The 16,422-nt window shown below is 34.1% G+C and overlaps 3 protein-coding genes across 9 annotated transcripts; 1 reads left to right on the top strand and 2 right to left on the bottom strand.

The window, feature by feature from the left end:
* Window positions 1–245: 245 nt before the first annotated feature.
* On the bottom strand, window positions 246–3,853 carry LOC142552775 (uncharacterized). 6 transcript variants are annotated; one of them, XM_075662590.1, is made up of 3 exons: window positions 3,666–3,853; window positions 3,500–3,565; window positions 246–3,013 (listed from the first exon to the last, which is right to left on the bottom strand). In XM_075662590.1, the coding sequence occupies exon 3, from the start codon at window positions 2,915–2,917 to the stop codon at window positions 713–715; it is 2,205 nt and encodes a 734-aa protein (XP_075518705.1). In that variant the 5' UTR covers window positions 2,918–3,013; window positions 3,500–3,565; window positions 3,666–3,853; the 3' UTR covers window positions 246–712. The 6 variants fall into 6 exon arrangements, with proteins under 6 accessions (XP_075518705.1, XP_075518707.1, XP_075518706.1 ...); XM_075662592.1 differs by having other exon boundaries at window positions 3,670–3,853; XM_075662591.1 differs by lacking the exon at window positions 3,500–3,565.
* Window positions 3,854–5,269: 1,416 nt separating this feature from the next.
* LOC142552773 (transcriptional adapter ADA2-like) lies at window positions 5,270–12,442 on the bottom strand. 2 transcript variants are annotated; one of them, XM_075662587.1, is made up of 13 exons: window positions 12,243–12,442; window positions 11,598–11,656; window positions 11,331–11,509; window positions 10,682–10,747; window positions 10,347–10,472; window positions 10,198–10,273; window positions 9,783–9,840; window positions 9,634–9,692; window positions 9,382–9,492; window positions 8,606–8,828; window positions 7,016–7,226; window positions 6,401–6,718; window positions 5,270–5,906 (listed from the first exon to the last, which is right to left on the bottom strand). In XM_075662587.1, exons 1-13 carry the CDS (start codon window positions 12,293–12,295, stop codon window positions 5,715–5,717), a joined length of 1,731 nt encoding a protein of 576 aa, XP_075518702.1. In that variant the 5' UTR covers window positions 12,296–12,442; the 3' UTR covers window positions 5,270–5,714. The 2 variants fall into 2 exon arrangements, with proteins under 2 accessions (XP_075518702.1, XP_075518703.1); XM_075662588.1 differs by having other exon boundaries at window positions 11,331–11,503.
* Window positions 12,443–14,090: 1,648 nt separating this feature from the next.
* LOC142552774 (uncharacterized) lies at window positions 14,091–15,279 on the top strand. Its single transcript, XM_075662589.1, has 3 exons — window positions 14,091–14,406; window positions 14,533–14,602; window positions 14,924–15,279. Exons 1-3 carry the CDS (start codon window positions 14,247–14,249, stop codon window positions 15,066–15,068), a joined length of 375 nt encoding a protein of 124 aa, XP_075518704.1. The 5' UTR covers window positions 14,091–14,246; the 3' UTR covers window positions 15,069–15,279.
* Window positions 15,280–16,422: the final 1,143 nt, after the last annotated feature.

Raw genomic sequence — 16,422 nt, 5'->3', positions numbered from 1 at the left:
GAAGTTGGTGGCATTTTGAGGGATTCATAATTGTAGGGAAATTATAAGAACTGAAGTAACGACTTAAAAATTAGAAGTGATGTATCAATTAAAAATAGATGGCTCGAAACTTAGATTTTATTTAATAATATTACATGAAATTTGAAATTTTTTTATCTTAACAAATATAGTCTTGGTTTGGGTAATCATGAGAATTCTTTTCCCCGTGAAAATTTATTGGGAAGAAGAGATTAAACACTGCAAAGTATATAAACATGAAATATGTCCATGTTCTCTCGGTCCTTGAAATGTCCCATCGTCTCTCAAATAAGAGTCTTCAAATGTTACGAAAAACCCTATTTTTAACGTATATTCTACCGACGAGCCAATGAGTCTGAATATCCGTTGCAAATAGATGAATTAAAAAAAGCTCCCTTAAACATTAGGGACAAGAATCAATCTCCAAGCATCGCAATTTTGGAGAATCGAGTTGAAATATGTGTACACTTTGAATCTCTCAATTAAGTCAGCAACCGCAAAGATCTTTGAAACTAAGTCCTCTACCTTGTTTAGCACTTCCGCGTTTCTCCAGTCCTTCAGCTGAACTGAAGACGCATTTGTAGGAAACTAATGGATTCTGCATTACCTTGGCACTTCTTAACTGGTTCAGTTTGAGCACGTTCAGCCATTGTTCTAATGGGTTCTCTCTTCGAGGAACCATCACGGGAGTGATCTATTCCACGCAAGATTCGCTTGAAATCCTAGGCCCCGTTTTTGACAAACTGTTTTCCCTTTGGTCAAACTTCTCCACAAGCTGTCCATGAAGTTCCACAGCACAGTGGTCCTCTGGTGCCTCAGTGGTCTTCACATAACCAGAATTTGAATTATTGAAGATTTCAGTTTCTGCTTGAAGTAGTTCATCAGGAGTTGCTGCAGGGTCAAGATCCCAGCAACCCTTGGGTAAGTTCGTTCCTTCAACTTTAAGTGAACAAGATGGCACCTGGTGTGAAAACCGTAACATCTCTTTTCTTGGAATCCACCTGACTGCATTGGAGTTCGTATTCCTTTGATAAACTGTTTTGAATCCCTCCAGTTTAATTAGTGGAGTAACCCAGACACCATGATCTTCAGAATAGTCCTCAATAACCTCTACCATTTCGTACTGGTGCCTTACATTATGAGGGGTTGTTCTGTTCCAATCTGGCGACCAATTTCTATATACTGCCCAAATATCACCACCTCTAGGATAGATTCTCACACAACCTCCCCTACCAGCCTTCTCCCTTCTCAGAAGATGAGAAAAGATGTTCACTTGCTCCACCATTTCAGAATAGAAAACTCTAAAATTTCCACAAGATTTCGTAAACCCAGAATCCAACCAATTGACAGACCCAAATTCACTATCAGATCTTGAGTTCAGGTAGCTTATGTGTATCTTAAATGGATTCAACGAGATGACGTCACGGATTAGACAATATAGGCGCGGCATGCCATCTTCCTCATCATACAGTGCCCATATCTGCTTGGGTTTAAAACATTCTTCTAACCTATCCTGGTCAAAATCATGGAAGTCAGAATCTGGAACTGTTAGTGTCACAGAAATGGATCTCTTCAGTTCTGGTTGACGAGCAGTATCAATTGAACTCTTTATTCTTGTGGCATCGCTGCATTTATCAGCTACGGCTCTTTCTGCTGAGTTTGACGCTGCAGCTGCTTCTGAAGCCAACCGCATCTCGTCTAGTTTCCTAAGGATTACAGATCTCGCCTTATCAATTAACATCTGTCTAACATCAAATGCGGAGGAAGCTGAATAGCGTCTAACTGACGCCTCAGATGTGGTGGAAATCTTAGATGTAGGCTTTAAATTTCCATTTCCATTGGCTGTTTTTGCTTCCATAGCAACACTTGGAGACAATCTTTCCTGCTCACTATTAAAAGTGATTCCCTCGTCCAGTTTTCTCTTCTTGGCAGGTCTGCCACGCTTCGATTGTGATGTGTCACGGTGACCTTTATATCCATTAGAGCCCATCTTACATGTAGCCTTTAGCGTATGGTGTTTTCCATTTGCTTTGGTTTTGTTTGTGTCCCCATTGGTTTGATAAGGGACAGAAGAAGTTGATAACCCATTATGATCCATAACACCAACAGCATTTCCACACGAGTTACTTTGAAGCGACGTACTTGAGACATACTCAGATTTATATCTGGTATGATGTCCCAAGACCCCATTGGGTGCAAAACATCCAGTGATTGTTGGTGCAAGTGTTGCAGCACAACCATGACTCCCATACCCATTCTCAGGCGTACAGGAGTATGTTGAATATTGGAAAGCACCATTTGCAGTAGCCAGCCCAGTTTCAATAGCAATGAAGACACCACGGCAGTTCTTACAAGTAAGTCTCTTGTTCACATATTTCCTGAGGTATTCGTATTGAACATGACAGGATGTACACACAGTCCAAAACGAATCCAGTCTGCCATGAGAAGCTGGATACTTGGAACAATTGTCATAACCACCAGCACCAGCGCCATACCCGAAAAACAAATTTCTCCTTTGATCATAAGAGTTTCTTTTAACATTGTCAGATAAAAGAGCCCATGCTTCAGAGACAAGTCTGAATGCCCCATCAGCTCCAATGGTTTTGTTCTTATCAGGGTGGAGCAGTATGGCCAACTTCTTATACCTTTTCTTTAACTTGGGTTTCTCGGCAGAAGGGTCCATTCCAAGAATTGAATAGAAATCAATTTCCCCGTTAATTTTTGCTACTGATGCAGCATAGACTCCAAATGTAGCCACCATCTGAGATATACCCTGCAGCTCAGGGCACAATTTTTGAGCTTTCAAAGCACAATTTTTTGCAGCCATAAAGTCTCTCTCTATGAATTGTTTCTCAGCAATCGCTTTAGCTTTGTGAGCTTCCTCTATGCCGGGCTCCATTATAAATTCAAAATTCCAACCAAAATCTCAACAAGAAACTTCAGGCAGCATATGCTGGCTTACAATCCCAGTTCGATTAAAAAACCTCACCACAAGCTGTAAAATTAAGGAAACAGGTGATAAGATATTAACTGAAGCCACAATAACAGTTGACGATTGAACACCCCATGCAAAATGATTATTTCGAGCATCACTCAACCAAATTCGTGCATTATTTTTAACTCATTTCTTAAAAAACGTATCTACCCGATGTTCAGATGTTGTGCAGTCAAACTCAAATCCCAGTTCAGAAAATGGGTAATTATTTCAAAACTTTCTCGTATGACTGACGCAGAAATCACGCTTAAGCAGAACTAAACTTGCCCCTTCAAGTAACCCCACCCTAGTCAAGTAATTTAAGACAATTCAGAACATATAAAATAAAATTCAAAATATTAACAGTAACGCCCAAGTTAATCAGAAGATCTAAAACCAAAAATTGCAAAAACAAGCATAAATTATCAGAAGAACTCATCAATCCACCATTTCCAGCTCAACGACTTCAGGTAAAATAAAAACCAGATGAAAAATTTTAAAACTCGCCGAGATTCGGACGCAGCAAGAATCAATGCAAAATTTAACTTCCAAATCCCAAAATCAGCTTCAGATCTACAAAAAATTCCAGGATTACAACCGTAAGTCAAATCTACCGAACAAATTCAAATTAAACCATCAGTAATGAACAAATAAAAAAAAAAGAAAAGCTTACCTACAATTAAAAAACAAATTTAGGAAGTAAAATACTTGTGAAGGATAATCACCCCAGCACCATTTTCCGACGGCCACCGGCGGAGGTTTCAGTCCAAACTCCGAGCAGAAAAATGATAATCATAATTATTGTAATAATAATAATAATAATAATTATTATTATTATTGCGTAGCAACAGCAAAACGCATCGGTTAAAAAATATGTTATTATTAACATGTAAATGTATAAATAGACAATAAATCCGTAAAATAATTTTAAAAATAATTTAATTATAAAATTTCCCTTGGTCATTATTATTCATATAAATTAATGATTATTATTATTATTATTATTGATTTATATATATATATATATATATATATATAATTTGATGAAAGTAACAGTTATTAGAATTTAATACCTGTACGGCCAATGGTGCGCCGGTGTGCGTTGTGCGCACTCAAAGTAAAAAGTAAAAAAACAAAAGGAAAGTTATCATAAAAATTGATTCTGGAATTTATTGTGCTTAGACAATAATGGCTAAATGCAGATCACGAGTCTGCTTACACTGTAATAATTATAAAAACAAAAAACAAATTTTTATTAATCTTTTTAATTTTATTATTTTTCAAAAAGTTAAAATTTTACTTTTTTCATTATAATTTTTTATATCGTACTTTCGGTATGTATTATTACTATTTATTAAGTGAAAGTGGCTAACTCGCTTAGATAAATTTTCTTAACGTGGATGGTTAAAGCCAGATCTGGAAATTGGTAATTCCCTTTTTGGTAACAACATAACATTAATATTTTAAATTTTTTATATAAAAAAATAAAAATTGAAACAAATAAATGAAGGAAAACTCGTTTTAATTATAAATTATAACCATGAAAGGAGAAAAATAAAGTAGAGGAAAAAAAACTACTCATGTACATTCAACACGTGTAATGTCATAATTTTTGGCAGAGCATATAAAATAAAATGTCAAAACAAATAGAAGAATCATACAAAAGTTTACGTATGTGCGATATTTACAACATAATTATTTGTTAAAATTTCAAGAAATGAAAAAAAAGAGATCAAGAAGTAAAATGTAGTGGTATAATTATAATTACATTAAAGAAAAATAAAATCTAGCAGATTCATTTTTGCTAAAATTTTATTCTCCTAAAAACATCCCGATCAAACCCCACAGACTTCAATATCTGAAAGATATATACGAATATTGCGACCATCAAATTTGAGAATCTTGTATCAATTAGCAATAATGTAACGAAATAATGAAATTCAAAAAATTTAAAGACAATACCATATTATATATTTTAATAATAGAAACAATATGTAATAACCATTAGTGCACGAGGGGGATCTAATTCTAACAGTTCAATACTGAATTAATATTTTCAAAAATATTTTAAACAAAATGCAGATGCTTTTCATGTTGAAAGGAACATGAGCAACTACTCATTCGTCCACCATGATTACAAAAATTTGCGCCAAATTCCACAAAATTCTCCTTAAAATGGCCACGAACAAGGAAGACTACCCTTATATCTACTACAATATATATGTGCCCAAAGGATTATAACTGATATTATTCGAAAAAATTCTCAGATAAATACGATAATATGAACATAATTCCATAATCTCATCTGCGAATTCCAACAATCCCATAACTTAAATACCACAAAATGTCAAGCTCTGTAAACTAGGTGTACATGAGAAATAACATCACCAAAAACCTATGACATTGAATCGTTTTCGAATGGCGTGGATGAGATTAATCGAATGTAGGAATGATCATCGAATCATCTCATTCACATTCGATGATCCAGTGGCATAGTAATTAGACTGATATCGCTAGTCTCAGTCAGAGGAAAAAAAATCCCACAAACATTATCCTTCTGAGCTTGGACAACCACTTGACTAATTCCTCAATAACACAAATGTACATTAACACATGCAAGAGACGCATTACTCTAGGTGATGCCTGCTAGATTTGTGCCAACTTCTAGCTAGGACAGGTATTTACCTTATCAGAGAACAATCATATGATAAATGGATGTCAGTCATGCTAATGCAATCCCCTTCTTTACGAGCATGTCGTATACTTTATCGACCTTTCCTGGATCAACATTGAACAGGCAATGTGCATCAGATTTCTTGGATAAATTCCCATTTAAAATCCCCATTGACATGGTTTGCAGCATGTTGAGGTAGTGTGTTGGTAGGATTCTGATCTCCCCGCATAGTTGTTTCTCCTGCACGAGTGGATCACAAAATATCCAGTCAAAAATTAAAGAAAGCAGTTCGATTATTGGGCGACGGCAAAATTTCATTTTTCATTTTCAGGCCATAAACACGTGACATTTACCAATTTTAGTTCCATGAGCCAATTTTTTTCGATTCATACCATTTCAACAAAATGACTAACATTGGTGTCTGAGAACAATTTCGGGACCAAAATTGAAAATTTGTACAAACATTCTAGTTTTACACATTCTAATGTGAAATGTATGTGACTATCAACTTTACCCCGTAAGTATTCTATAGTAATCAATTTTTGTTGTTGAAATGTTCTGCCCTAACGACCAAATTTGGTTCTCCATAAATAATTACGAAATTAAATTTTATCGTCGCACATACAAAGTACCAAAAATATTTTATCACCATTATCACATTACTAAAAATAGATATTGCTTGAGAACGAGTGACGACTTAAATGAGACATTGAAGATGTAAGAACAAATCTTACAGCTTCAGAGAGCATGTCAGCTCCTAAAAATCCAGTGACATCCCACTTTTCGGAGACACTAGGAATAGTTGGTCGTATTCTAGTTGATAAGGAGTCATTTCCACCAGAATCCAACACTGTGGGACTCCTAATAACCCCGCCAAGGCTGCTATCTTGTTCTCCCTTGGGAAAATTTAATCTTTGCATATATTTTCCACCGGGACCAACAAGGGTACTTTCCTTCGCTTGACGAGCATTTTCCTCAAATTCTCTCATCCTTTTCCGTTCAATATATATCTCGGCCTCAGCAGATGTTCGGCAACCAGCAGCTCGAGCTTCCTGCATGGCAGTACTTTCACAATATTTGAAACCAAAATAGAAAGTGATGATGCAAGGTACATATTCCAAGCAACAACCATGTTCTTAAGGCGGGTAAAGGCTAAACGAAATATAGGACAGGTGAGCAGAGTGTTGGAAATGGTTATATACTGCTTTCATCATTTTTTGATTTCATACCTCGCACCTGACGTTTATTATTATACTCAACTGTTAAGGCGGACAAAATAACAGTTGACAAGCAATGAAAAGCAAGAAAAGGTGACATGTAGAGAAATGATTAACCGTTGTGCATCATACCTGAAGGCCTTCTATTCTTTTCAAAATGCGTTGCTCCTCAATAATACTCCTCAATAATTCATCATGTTCATCTTTAGAATGATATCGCATAAATACCCTGTAGCGATGAGACAATTCCTTCTCTTCCAAGGTGAGGTCCTTTTCAAAAGGATCGGGATAAAGTAAATTTCTCTCTAATATAAAGTCTTTCCTCCGTTTTCTTTCATTGAGCCTGCCATATTGATGGGGGCTTGTATGATGTAAAGACAAACCAACATGACAAACAATATACCAAGTTGAACATAAAATGTGGAATAGAAAGCAAAACTCAAGTAATTTAAATTCATCTGTTTTATTATATAGTCCAATAATATCAAGGTTCACAGTCAAAAGTTTAAAAATATCTAAAGGATAAAAGTATAAATGCAACAAAGACACTGAAATGTGAATTTATGAGTCAAAAGAGAGCTCAAGTCACCAGAGGCGTGTTCACTCGAAGCAAAGACAGAAAACTTGAGAAAATCAAAAAACCGATATCGAAGATGTCTGATAGCTTCTTGAATTTAAAAAAAATATCTACCTAGGTACCGTTTGGTTTGATGGATAGGATAACTAAAGGGTGTAAAAGCAATAGAAAATTAAAGAAAAATAATATGATGTGATAAACTATATGGTCTTTGGTATGTTTTTAATGTGATCGATTAATTTTGTGTACTTTCTTGTAATATCCCTATACTATTTCTTTTTTCCTAATATTTTTTAAAATTAAATTCAAATTATAGATTAAAAATAAAAAATACTCCTACAATTCTACATATATAATTTACTTTCCAAAATAAAGGAAATTATCACTTTTTTCCTAGAATATTTCATCGATATTCTTTCCTTTTTTAGTCACCATCGAAAAGTCCACAAATTCCATAAAATTAGAAAAAAAATAACAAATAATTAACTAACCTACTTGCCCAGTATTTCCTTCAATATCAATCTTATACAGCTCAAATGCATTCAAAAGGACTGAAATTAAATGAAAATGAACTAAATGAGAAGTAGTTATTTCATGAAATGGTCGAAGAGAGCAATGGCCAAAGAAAATAAATTTTTGGAAATGGGCAAATATGTAATTTCATCAGCTTACTATTTCAAATAAATCGGAAGACATCTGATAAATCACAGGATTTTATGATGCCCCATTTTATAATCGGGCCTTCCAACAAACGAGCTGAACAAGGGATTAGAAATGATAGAATTTTAATCTTATATTTATCAGGCATACCGAACAGTGCCTTATTGAAAGACAATAATCACTTATTTTTGGTAGTTGAAACTATTTGGTTGCTATTTTTGGAACATACATCTGTTAGTTGCGCTTTTCTTTCATAAAGAGGAAAGTCCAACAAGGTGTTTCTTTCACCCCATGCAGGCCTGACACGAAGGGAAATAGAGGCACAAGAAAAAAGAAACGGCAACAACCATTTACCAAGTCACGGTTTAGCCAAAGATTTCTACATACATATAAGGAAATTTCACATGCGTCAACTCTGCCTGTGTTTCCTATCAATGTCTGCATGCAGGATTCGAATTTCATGTCAGTCAAAAAGCTAAATTTACCTTTTAGAGTAAATATGCAACACTCGTAATTTCAGTTCACACTCAGCATTAGTATCTGTTTCCTTGAATTCCATATCAGCCAGTAACTGCTCGGCATCATTGTCGTACTCAACCTCAAATTCTCGTCTCTTAGAATTGTAGCCACTTAATTCTTTCAAGGAAACACCCTCGTTACCTGATGTCCTGGGTTTTTTCTCTCCAATGCTCCTGTCAGCATGAAAATCTGCAGCCACAATAGATAATCTTTTTACTTATAGCTGCATGGTAAATCTGAACTATTGTGTTCATAAAATAAACCGACATCAATCATGACTGACTGCATTTAAATGAGAAACTCGGTACGAAACACAATTTTTTGTGTTTCATTGCCAATGATGGTGAAACTCAGTCACACAATTAACTGGACCTCAATTTGGTTCGTCACTAAAAGAAACTAAAACTTCCAATTTGACAGCTTACGGTTACAAAACAAGATACATTAAATATGGCTTCACTATATGCAAGTCGAAGTAATCATAAATGCTGCAAGCAGAAAAATTCTATCACATATATCAGACCTGAAAGCAGATTCTGGTTTGGATTATATTTGAAGAGAGAGTATCATAAAGTCCAACTATAATAGGAGTGAATTTTCAGTAGATGATTAAATTATTGCTATATGATAAGGACAATTGGCAGTTGTGTATTAAATTTTATCACAGCAAAGTGTGACGGCCCAATAAAAATCAGCACCAATTTTGCTGCTTGATAGATGCTGCTCATAAGTGATTCATCACCTTCCACTTTCGCAGCATCAAGACCGTCATTGCTCTGAACTTTGCTGGATGTCCTCTTACTAGCTCCGGTTGACAGTGTGCCACTGATAGAGCCTCCAACAGTGCCAATCTCTGAGAGGTAGAACATCAGTACTCTTTGTAACATTTATGTTATATTGTACAGACAACTGTACAAGTGTGTTTGTTTGTTTGTAAACTTTTCTAATTCAGGAATTAGAGGCCAGAGAACTCCATATGACAGCAGTGCAGTACCAGGTGAGGTTTTCAGCGAGGAATGTACCGCCGGACTTTCTCTTCTTTGATCTTCGACTCTAAAAACTCAAAACCGAAAGGAATCAGATAACCAGCATCAATGAATTTCTAGGAAGGAAAAAATTCAAATTAAACTTTGTGAATTATACTTGATTCCTGCTGGTGGAAACTCCACTTTCACATCAAAATCTTCACGAGTAGTGGCTCCTGAGGTCGTTAGAATCGATTGATTAAAATTATGTTAAACGAAAAAATTCTGGATAACATATTTAACGGGATAATCGATGATTATGCCATGACCCAGTAAGCAGTTTATAATGAAACCAGATTTACACATTTGGAATCACAATTTGACGGAATTAAAAAATGGCATTTCCATAAGTTGAATGCATAGTTAAACAGCTTGAGATGAAGTGAACACTCTATAGAGAAGGCATACCAGCGGCAATAAAGTTAGAAAAAAATAATTTGTTCAGCACAAGTTCAACTCTTGGAAAACCTTTTATTGGAAATAAGCAAGACGTTCAAGAGAAATATTGAGAGAATTTGTCCTGGTAATCTGACCTTTCTGAATTTCACTGTTTTCTCTGGCCATAGCAAGGAGTTCTTCTCTATTCTTTCCCATGACATGACACATGTCCTGGGCAAATACGCATGTAACTGATACTTAGACGCCTTCTTAAGTAAAACTAAGTATGGTAAATGTGTCATACCGGAAGAGGGAAGCAAGGCGAGTTCATATATATCTTATTATAATGTTCACCACATTGTGATTTACTTTTCGTTCCAACATGTTCTGCCACTTCAGTCCAGTTCCCCATGCCATACATTTCAATACCCTTCAAAACAAGTTAAACTTTTCAAAATATAGACAGGAAAAGAGCATTACACAGTCTAAGCTGATTAGCAGTAACACTTCAGAAGAATTTTGGATGGATGAAAAATCATGGCAAACTACAATAACATAGAAGAATCCAAAATGGTACATTTTTTACTGAAATAGTTTATAAAAAATTGAATTCAGAAAATGATTAAAATGCAAACATACCTCCAGAAGTAGTATCTCCTCATCAGCATTCCACTCAGCACATATCAGAGGAAACGCCAAGTTGTCCTGTAGGAAATAATAATAAAAAGAACTAGCAAAATGAACCATAAGACAATAGTCAACAACCATACAAAAATATACTGTTTTCCACACAAAAGTGTGATGTTAAACCATGATTACAATCCAGAGAGCGAGAGAGATAAAATATAATATGTATACAGCGCAAAATGCTAACACAAAAGATATTAAAATTCCAAAGAACAAGGGTAAATGATTCCAAGCCCACATGTTTCTTCTCTCCATAAAATGATCAAACAAAATCACCACCCAAATGTCATCTCAAATAGATTTTTCCCCTATATAATGACAGTGGTATGCAGAATGATAAAATCACAGAAATCTTGGGTTATATGAACAGCTATATTCAATTGATTGGTACATGAATTTTCCGGACGAGAAAATTAAGCACAGCAGAAATTTTTAAGGCATCTAATGCCAGAAACTGTTTCAAATATTATGCGATGGGGTGTATGAAAACAATAAAAGATATATATGACAATCAAGTTCAGATGAAAAATACAGGCCAAGTATAACCATTTCAGTAATAAAACTGAGATAAGACAAGATTTTCAAGAAGGTTATTACTAACCATCACTCTATAAGGATGACCGCTTTTATGAGGATAGACCTCTGCTCCAACAGAAAAGCATTCAATACAAAGGTCGAAATCAGAACATATTACACACTTGATGCGAATCTTCCCTGAAATGTCTTTGTTGCAGTAGTTACAGTGGTATAAAGCTTTCTTTCCATTAGTCATTCCTGAAACTTGTCGGTAAACAAATTACCAAAATTTAAAACTCATAACACCATAATTCTAACATATGGAAAATAAGCTCACGCATTATATCCATACCAGAAGCCATAGTTTCTACATTCTCCACATTTTGAGTGGTCCGCTTTCTCTTTGACCGACTGAAGATCCAATGGAAACGATAATTATTAGCGAACAGTTATTCACTAAAGAAAGAGAAAAATCGTATTTCTTGTTTATGTGTTAGAGAACCACCCATTTTGAGAAGCAAAAAGATTTAAATTTATCACGCTCACATGCAAGACTCGTCCTTCATATAGTCATGCGCTTTTCCCTCACATAAAATTGCAGGCGTGTGAATGTATTTAGGCGTGTATAGATAAACATTCAATATAATGCTTCTCCAAGTTCTCAATCTTGGAATCAGTATGCCTCTGGAGTCCTAAATAAAGTTGGAAACTTGCCTTTGTTCAATTTTCTCAGCTAATCTTAATCCATCATTTTAAGACATGCAAAGCTCGAAATCGGATAACTTAGTAACTATAGGTCCCACTTTCTTCATCAAGGTTAACTTCTCTCAGCAAGCTCGAAACTGTACATCAAGCCCAATAATAAAGTTCTAGTACCTTAATCATATTCAGTAGTTATCAACTTGAACTAGCCAGCAATTTTAAAAAAAATGCAAATAACATCTTGAATACAATCCCGATCAAGAAAATTCGAGCAATTTAACACATTGGTTCTAACCTCTGGCCAGAATCCTCATCGGCGGCGTGAACAGCAGCTCGCGAACGTCCCATTCGGTGAAATCTTATCGAATTAGGGATCTTTGTGGGGATTGTCGGAAACTATAATTGTAACGGCAAAAACACCCGGTTCAAGTGCAGGCGCTGTTGTTTGTCCCCGCCCCCTCGACTTATGCGTATTTATTGTCTCCACTAGGATGAATTCTCTACATTTTTAAGGATCTTTATACTATCGAGAAATTCTATTCATTATAATTTTTTATTTTATTATTTCAAATTACAGTATAATTTTTCATTAATTTTTATAATTATAATATGACCACTAATTAAATATAATTATTTTAAATAATATTATGATTCCTGATCATTTTATAATCATAATATTAACTCTATTTATGTATAAATCAAATTAACTCTAAAAAAACCGTACAAAAACCCAACAAATACGATGATGCACTATTATATAATAAACATTACATCAAACTCTCCATTTCTTTTGTACAAGAATATGTTAGGATTAAATCTATATCAAATAAAGCCAATGACAAATCTAATGGCACATTTGGATTAATAAAATCAAAGTTGTTTATAAATCAATTGAGTTTACTAGTACAATTTTTTTTAATAATAGATTATAATCTCTAAACAATATTTTAAGCTATTTTTTTAAGTTATTGCAATAGATTTCAAAATTATATCATATTGAAGTATTTGAAATACTTATTTCGATGAATAATTAGATTAAAATTTGCCCAATTTTCCACCAAAACTAATGACAAGAAAGAAACTAGAATTCATCCAATTAACAAGTGTATTCAATTCTTTTGGACATACATGTCGTTTAAGTTATATATCGTCTTGTGAAATTGTTTAAACACGTATCCAATAATCAATATTTATTCCACGAGTATTTTTGTTGGATCGCATAGCCAATGAATGATGCAGTAAATGAATATGAACGATTTGATGCATTAACCCGACTTTGCCTTCAAAGAATGAAAACACGCAGTCAGATTATTCCTTGTGAAATGGTCTCACAAATATTTATCTGTGAGACGGGTCAACCTTATCGATATTCACAATAAAAAATAATATTCTTAGCATAAAAAATAATATTTTTTCATGGATGACCCAAATAAAAAATCCGTCTTACAAAATACGACTCGTAAAACCAGCTCACACGAACTATTGCCTTATCCTCAATGGGAGCTGTCATGAGAGGGAGCTCCTTATGCTAGACGTTGAGAGCCCTCCAAATCAATTTATAATTTATTTTATAATTTCTAAAAACTGTTTGTAATTAATATTTTTAAAGAATAAGAATATTAGTATATTTGAATCGGATGTGAGATCTAAGTTTGTAAAGATTAAAATCGTCGCTATTAGTGACAGATTTTCAAAAACGTCTCTGATTTGCTTACACACAGGCCCCACTTGTTTTGAATTATTTTAATTTTGTTTTCAAATTTTGAATTTCGGTTTTTTTTAAAAAAATAATTTTTTTTTAATTTTCATTCAAAATTTGTTTTTATTTGTAAATCATTGTATATATTTTATTTTTTTATTTTTTATTTTAAACATTTAATTAATGAATTTGAATGTTTAAAAGAATGTGAGTAAAAGAGATATATTGTTATAATGAGTATGTGCCAGTGACACCCATAAATAATGAGTTTGAATGTTAAAAAAAATGTGGTTAAAAGAGATATATTGTTATAATGATTATGTGACAGTGGACCTCATACTTTTTGATGAGTCGGTGGGTATTTAAACACCCAACGAATGCGGATGGTCAGGAATTGGACACATAAGCAGACAGATTTTGCTTTTGGATAAGGTGAATGTCAAGGTGGAAGATCTCCTCTCATTTCCAAACCAGAGAAAAACCAATAAAACTCCATATAATCAAAATCCAATATCCTCCCATCTAGTTCCCCACAATTCAAACAATCGAAATACAAATATTTTATTTGGTCTTTCTGTGCACAGTTTCTTGAAATATATAATGGCAGCAGAATCAATGGCGGCTGCAGTATGCTCTACTCTAATGACCCCCCAGTTTACTCCGCCGGCTAAACCATTTTCGCGTCCCTTCAAAACCACCCACGATCCTTTCTCCTGGAAGAAGGGGAAATTGCAGCGATTTCGGTTTTCTGCAAATTTAGGTTTGGTCATAAATATACGATATATATGTATACAGCTTGATCTATTCATGCACAGTTTCTTGAATCAAATTATTTCTCGTGTTATTTTTTATTTGAATGTAAAGTTGGGTTCCAATTATTTGTTAGGGGGAGGAGATGGAGAGGCGAAGAAGGATGGGAAGAGGAAGTTTATCACCAAAGACGAAGAACCTGAGCAGTACTGAGTTTCATTTTACATTTTATAATTATCATACACAGACAGTGATCCGTTGGTTATAACTTCCTCATTAAATATTATCATCATTTTCTTAGTTGAGTTCATAATCTATATTAGAGGCATTTTTTTTCGTTATATTATAAAGAGAGAATATTAAATAATGTCATATGATTGAATCGATCATTATAATATTTTTAAAAGTATTATCTGATTGGAAGATGTAGCAAAATGGAACATTCATTTTAGGACAATATGAGGGAGCTGTACATAATATAAATACTAAACAATATCGATGAATCGTTGAGTTTGCTGGTTGTGTAGGTATTGGCAGACGGCGGGTGAAAGAGAAGGAGAAAACCCGATGAGCACTCCACTCCCCTACATAATCATATTCGGAATGTCGACCCCGTTTGTCATTTTAGCCATTGCATTTGCATATGGTTGGATTAAGGTTCCAGTTCGATGATACTAAAGCTATGCGTCATATCGCAATGACGAGTTGTTGTCTGAAGTTTCCTTTCCTTTGCTTCTTCTTTCAATTTTGGAATGTAAAAGAAATCAATGTGCCTGAGCTCACCAGATTGAGTACAGATGTTTTGGTTTCTTGTTCGATATTTATCCAAGAGTACTAATTGTTGCATGATTATTATTGGCAGTGAATTGGACACATTTTTGCACATTAGACTCCACGAATTTGTGTACAAATCTCTTCTCAGACGAACTCAAGTTCATTGGAACACAAAAGGCAGTTAAATGTTCATATTCCCCACTCCTTTTCTGTGTTTTTCCCTGTTCTCCTTGTTGTATAAATGAGCATATATCCAGCTTCATATATTGGGCGAGATTGATACATGTCGAAATTTCGAAAGTACGTGCTATTACATATGTATAAAAAACGGTTTTATTGTTTGGATAAATGTTGAATCATGTTTTTATATTTATTTGTAAATAAAAGTAGATGAAGAAATTAACAAGCCAAAATAATTCAAGAACAAGTGTATTTGGCTTTGGCTTTATTATCCGAGACGATCAAGGTTCTTGGGTGCGATGCTTGTCGAGATCAATGCATAGAAATGTCAGACTAGAAGAAGCCGAAGGAATTGCCTTACGTGAAGCACTGGTTTGGATAAAGAACCTAGAGTTGAAACTTGCATCATGTTATTTTCGAAGTAGATGCGAAGAAAGTGGCAGACGAGACCAAGTCACAGAAGAAAATTAATTCTTACTTTTGGTGAGGGCGAACACCTATTTTAAAAAAAAAAAGTATGTTTATTTATTCAGTTTTTATTTTTAAATCTTATACTAAGTTAAATTATGAAAAGGATTATGCTTTAAATCTTTTATTAAGTTAGACTAAGATGGTGTAATATACATAACCACGCGTTCATGGTTTATGCCAAACTCATTTTCTTTAAACTTCCAAGTCCGCAAAGGCTGCTTGCAATAATGTTTATAACTCAACTTCTGATATTTGGTTGTTTATTTAGATAGTGTTATAAATTTGAATATATCAATGTTTGGTTTTAAATAGACTGATACGTTGAAGCCTATTGGCCATCATTTTCTTATGTATCGAATTCCTTTTCTTAGAAAAATTTAACACGCATACTAAATCAGCTCGTTTTTAACGAAGGTATTTGAAATTCATGGTTTTAAATGTACTGTCATTGATCGGATAACTTACACAAAAAATTCAAATCTGTTTGAGTACTTATTCACAATATAATTGTACAAATTACAATGATTTCATATCTTTATAACGTTGAAGATTTGAAATTCATTGTATTACTATAATTATAATGTAAATCAATAAATATTAA

Source organism: Primulina tabacum, chromosome 8 (genome assembly GCF_025594145.1).
Source record: "Primulina tabacum isolate GXHZ01 chromosome 8, ASM2559414v2, whole genome shotgun sequence".
In the NCBI taxonomy this organism is placed as follows: domain Eukaryota; kingdom Viridiplantae; phylum Streptophyta; class Magnoliopsida; order Lamiales; family Gesneriaceae; genus Primulina; species Primulina tabacum.
This window is presented reverse-complemented; position numbering and strand designations above follow the sequence as displayed.

What these genes read in the sequence shown, in the direction of transcription:
- LOC142552773 (XM_075662587.1), bottom strand. Translation starts at nt 12,295, where the DNA reads ATGGGACGTTCGCGAGCTGCTGTTCACGCCGCCGATGAGGATTCTGGC. An exon ending in CGCCTTGCTTCCCTCTTCCG is followed by an intron (nt 10,274 to 10,346) that starts GTATGACACATT and finishes GTATTTGCCCAG; the next exon opens with GACATGTGTCATGTCATGGG. An exon ending in AAAGAATAGAAGGCCTTCAG is followed by an intron (nt 6,719 to 7,015) that starts GTATGATGCACA and finishes ACTGCCATGCAG; the next exon opens with GAAGCTCGAGCTGCTGGTTG.
- LOC142552775 (XM_075662590.1), bottom strand. Translation starts at nt 2,917, where the DNA reads ATGGAGCCCGGCATAGAGGAAGCTCACAAAGCTAAAGCGATTGCTGAG.
- LOC142552774 (XM_075662589.1), top strand. Translation starts at nt 14,247, where the DNA reads ATGGCAGCAGAATCAATGGCGGCTGCAGTATGCTCTACTCTAATGACC. An exon ending in TCGGTTTTCTGCAAATTTAG is followed by an intron (nt 14,407 to 14,532) that starts GTTTGGTCATAA and finishes ATTATTTGTTAG; the next exon opens with GGGGAGGAGATGGAGAGGCG. An exon ending in AAAGACGAAGAACCTGAGCA is followed by an intron (nt 14,603 to 14,923) that starts GTACTGAGTTTC and finishes CTGGTTGTGTAG; the next exon opens with GTATTGGCAGACGGCGGGTG.